This window comes from Amphiura filiformis, chromosome 4 (genome assembly GCF_039555335.1).
Source record: "Amphiura filiformis chromosome 4, Afil_fr2py, whole genome shotgun sequence".
In the NCBI taxonomy this organism is placed as follows: Eukaryota; Metazoa; Echinodermata; class Ophiuroidea; order Amphilepidida; family Amphiuridae; genus Amphiura; species Amphiura filiformis.
Genome location: NC_092631.1, coordinates 39,570,096 through 39,574,987, shown reverse-complemented (window position 1 = coordinate 39,574,987; position 4,892 = coordinate 39,570,096). Strand labels below are relative to the sequence as shown.

General features: G+C 37.9%; 1 protein-coding gene across 1 annotated transcript; it reads left to right on the top strand.

Annotated features, from left to right (window-relative positions):
- Positions 1-3,301: 3,301 nt before the first annotated feature.
- LOC140149831 (G-protein coupled receptor moody-like) lies at positions 3,302-4,509 on the top strand. The gene has a single exon (XM_072171866.1). The coding sequence runs from the start codon at positions 3,315-3,317 to the stop codon at positions 4,443-4,445; it is 1,131 nt and encodes a 376-aa protein (XP_072027967.1). The 5' UTR covers positions 3,302-3,314; the 3' UTR covers positions 4,446-4,509.
- Positions 4,510-4,892: the final 383 nt, after the last annotated feature.

Below are 4,892 nucleotides of genomic sequence, written 5' to 3'. Positions count from 1 at the left end.
TAAAGAAGAATAAACAGATGCACCGCGAGACTATATTTACACGGAACAAAACGCTATTGTTCTATGATATTTTTCGCTGGATACAAAATATATCTAAAACCATGCTAAATCGTATTTACTGTCCAAAGTGTCATATTTTAATAACTCTTTATTTCAAAAAGTTACACTAATCTTACAGTCAATCCGATTGTTTGATAATAAACAAACATTCTTGCTTTATTTCACGCGGTATTTCATTGCCAAAATTAGTGGCAAATCATAGCTAATCATACTGATATCCACAATCTTTCGACACTGCTACAGCCATACATGGCTGTCACTGTCGCACTAATTTTTCAGATTCAATTTCAAATATACCCAGGCATTTTCCTGGATACCCTACATACAAATTCTGGACCCCATTCGCCAAAAAATCAAGTTTTTCACAATTCTTTTATTCTTTCCGGACCACAGCATATATTCATATTAATAAATACTCCACTTTCACACATAGTAATAACGGGACGTCCCCGTGGCGAAGTGGTTAAGGCCATGGACTTCTAATCCATTTATGAATTTTTGCTCAAGTTCGAAACTTCCCACCACTTTTTTTAAATGTTTTATGAATCAATTTATTGTCGTAAATCCAGAATAATACCATTTCGAACATCCATTGCTATTGTGATATTATTATTTTTTTCATCAAACAAACATGTTTGATTTTTTATTCACATTTAGGCCTAGGCCTTGGGCCTACTTTCACCATCCAGATGCTATCACCATGCCTGACTATCATGGCATCTTCGTTATTTAAAACACCGAAATTTATTTATTATTTATTATTTATATATCAGTGGCTCTGTTCACAGCTCAGACTGAAATTATATTTGATATAAATGTTATAAATGAAAATCACAAACCGCGAAAGATCGCCAACAACTGCCGCTGAATATTGATATCCAACTAGATTTCCCCACGGGGCTAAAGGGCAGGACTTAATTAGGGGAATTAAAATCACAAACCGCGAAAGATCGCCGACAACCGCCGCTTAATAGGGGTATCCAACTAGAGCCCCGCAGGGCTACAAAGGACTACAAACCGCGAAATTTGGATATCCAACCAGATTGCCCGCAGGCATATCGATTATATGGATATCCAACAAATTAAGACCACAAACCGCGAAAGATCGCCAACAACTGCCGCTCAATATTGATATCCAAGTAGATTGCCCCGCAGGGCTATAAAGAACCACAAACCGCGAAATATGGATATCCAACAAGCTTAAACTACAAATTAGCTCCCGATAGAGAGCAGGACTTGATGAGGGAAATTAAAACCATAAAACACGAAAGATTACAAAGAACCACAAACCGCGAAAGACTAGATTGCCCGCAGGCCTATCGATTATAAAGAACTACAAACCACGAAATACGGATATCCAACAAGCTTAGCCTATAAACTAGCTCCCGATAGAGGGCAGGGCTTGATGAGGGAAATTAAAACCACAAACCACGATATTCAACTATATTGCCCCGCTGGGCTACAAAGAGCCACAAACCCCGAAATTGGGATATCCAATTAGATTGCCCGCAGGCCTATCGATTATTCGATTATAAAGAACCACAAACCGCGAAAGATCAACAACAACTGCCGCTTAATATTGATACCAACTAGATTGCCCCGCAGGGCTATAAAGAACCACAAACCGCGAAATTTGGATATGCAACTAGATTGCCCCACAGGGCTACAAAGATCCACAAACCACGAAATATGGATATTCAACAAGCTTAAACTATAAATTAGCTCCCGATAGAGTGCAGGGCTTGATGAAAACCACAAACCACGAAAGATCGCCGACAACCGCCGCTTAATAGGAATATTCAACTAGGTTGCCCCGAAGGGCTACAAAGAACCACAAACCGCGAAATTCGGATAGCCAAGTAGATTGCCCCGCAGGGCTACAAAGAACCACCAACATTAAAACACGATTATCTGGGGCATTTAGACGCTTCCATAGTATAGGCTTAAATATATATGCGCATTTACCAGTTCCGACATGAAGTAGGCCTAAATCGGATTTACTCTATGTGTGTCTCTCTGGCATTGTCAACATTGGGTGTGTGTTGTTCATATTTACATTTTATTTACATATTTACGTAGCCTTGAATAATTAAAGTATATTAAAATGTTTATTGATCATTGTGTACGCCTCTGAACATTACAGTCACGCGTGACGAGCAAGTTTTAAAAATATACGACTGATAAAGTTTTGTTTAATTATTTATTGTCATGAATCAAGAATGGCAACTTAAAACATCAATTTTTCGTTTTATTCGTTTTATGGTGCACTTCATAACCTGACTTTCCAAGCTTGGAGCTGCTTGGCTACATTCATAAAAAGAAAAGAAATCTACCAAAAAAACGTTGACAACGTAAAGAAATCAGCAAGTTTATAAAAACCCACCTCGGCTCACTTTTTGAAACTTGGTCCCATTTGAACACCAACAGCAAATCAGTGTTTTTATTTTATTTCAACAGAATACAGCGTTTCCAACAAGATTACAAACAAGCCTACTTGTTATTCGTTTAATTCAATCATTAATCATGATATTATAAAACAAAACACAAAAAGATATTGGCTTATCATGCAAGAACTAGATAATAACCGTTCAGGTCGTTCCAGAAAGCTTACAAATTAATATCGCATCTGCACATTAAAGATACATAACACTTCTGGAAATGTTTTAAATTGATGTAAATATGATAAAGTTTAAATCAGTACCTTTTACAAATGGGACCAAGTTTCAAAAAGTGAGCCGAGGTGGGTTTTTATAAACTTGCTGATTTCTTTACGTTGTCAACGTTTTTTTGGTAGATATGATATTTACATCGTCGCACGTAGCCAAGGCCTTTTCCTGTCACATCATTTTGGTTTACGAAGCTGGCTTTTCATGCTCACTCAACCTGTACAGTCGAAGGCCATCCACTTACACAAACAGTAAGAATCAGTCTTGTGAATCAGTAAGTTCACCGAAGACCGTTCGGGTCTGCCCAGCTATTTAAATATCGAACCAGTATTACCATAGAAATTCTAATACCTTCATAAGTCTCTGCCAACAGAGTACAATATGTCTGTAAGCTCCTAACGTGGGACTAAATATCATAATAGTTGTTCACGGGTTTCTCATGTGATACATTGGATTGTTTTAGATTTTAGTGAATTCTTCATCTGTAACTAGCATTGCTTTTTTGAAAACTTGACCAAGTCCAGTCTACTGCATTGGTTGTGGCTTATTTCAATTTATGAAATCATGGAGGACTCAACAGTAAACCCAATGGAAAGTGTCATAGATTATGAGTATGACTTTGTATTTGATGATTATAATCAACATATCGTGGTTGCTACGGCTTTCTTGATTGCGTCAATTCTTGGAATCATTGGCAATAGCCTAGTGATATTATCAATGTTTGTGTCAAGGAAACTTCGGACTGTGACCAATGCTTTCGTAGTAAATCTAAGCATTGCCGATTTTATAACTGCTCTCATAATACCGTGGAATGTTGGTATATTGCTTGGCCATGAGGAATACCCAATCAAAGACTGGGGATGTGCTATTGTCTCAGGATTGCAGTATATTTGTACCGCTACCAGTTTGTTTACTTTAGCAACTATTGCGGTGAATCGACTTGTATTGATCACCCAACCGGCGAAAACGTACAGGTATATTTATTCACCCGTTTGTACAGGCATTTGGATTGCAGCAACTTGGTTCGTACCGTTTTGTGTCATCATAATTCCACCTCTCGCTGGTGTCGGTGAGCTCGGCACATCCCAGAAATATCGCTTGTGTACGCACAAATCACGTCACCCGTTGAAAGATACGTACGATTACATACAAGTCATTGGATGCTTTCCCGTACCCTTAATTACTCTCATCGTCTCATATTCTTGGATATATATTCATCTTCATCGTCATACACAGAAGCTTATACATCATGGTCGTCTTGGTGTGGCATCGGGAGAAAGCTCTAGCGGAGACACTTTGGCAATGTCAGAAAGTGGAACGCTAACAGCAGACACAGTTGTTCAAAACAACATTGATACAGCAGGTGAACACGGAAAAAGTCAGGTAACGGGTAAGCAGGGAAAAGTCAGCAATGCAGAGGCGAGGCTTCGTCAGCGAGAAAACACGATCACAAAGAACATGTTCATGGCGTTTATTGGCTTCATCATCTGTAATACCCCTTCAGCAATATTGCTGTTCTCTAATGATATCAAACCGTTGGCGCCATATGCATTGGCATTAATACTGAGCAATTGCTGTGTGAATCCATTCATATATGGGTTCAAACATCCATACTTTAATCAAGTCTTCAGGTGCTTGTTGACTTGCAGATGGGACAAGGTACCGGAACAATCTGATGAATTCAAAAAATTGCGAAGATTTTGCTGCGGCAGACAATAACCCAATTTGTGTGTGAAGCAAGCATGCAGCAAAGTACTGTCGTTTGTCAAAAATCGATTTTGAGGTGTGGTCAAAAGAAATTTTGTTCTTTTATAATTCATGTAATTACTCTATTCTTAATTATTAAAAGTAAATACTTTAAAAAAAGACAATGGCTTGATTCAAGTCTTTCATTGAAAAAAGGGGCATTTAATAGTGGAGAGCGTTTAATACAAACAATACGGTATACATAAATATAAACCTCCGCCAGGTATTGCAATTGCTTTATGCAACTTTGAGTGTATTTTTTGATGAGTAGATGTAAATATCATATATCAATAACATTGAGTAGAAAAATATGTCTCAACGCCAGCGGATGAGGCTGATGTCGTCAAATACTAATTTCCTGACGACCAAAAAATTAATAGTCATGAAGGTGTTAACCAAAAATAAAAATGTTGCAAAAAA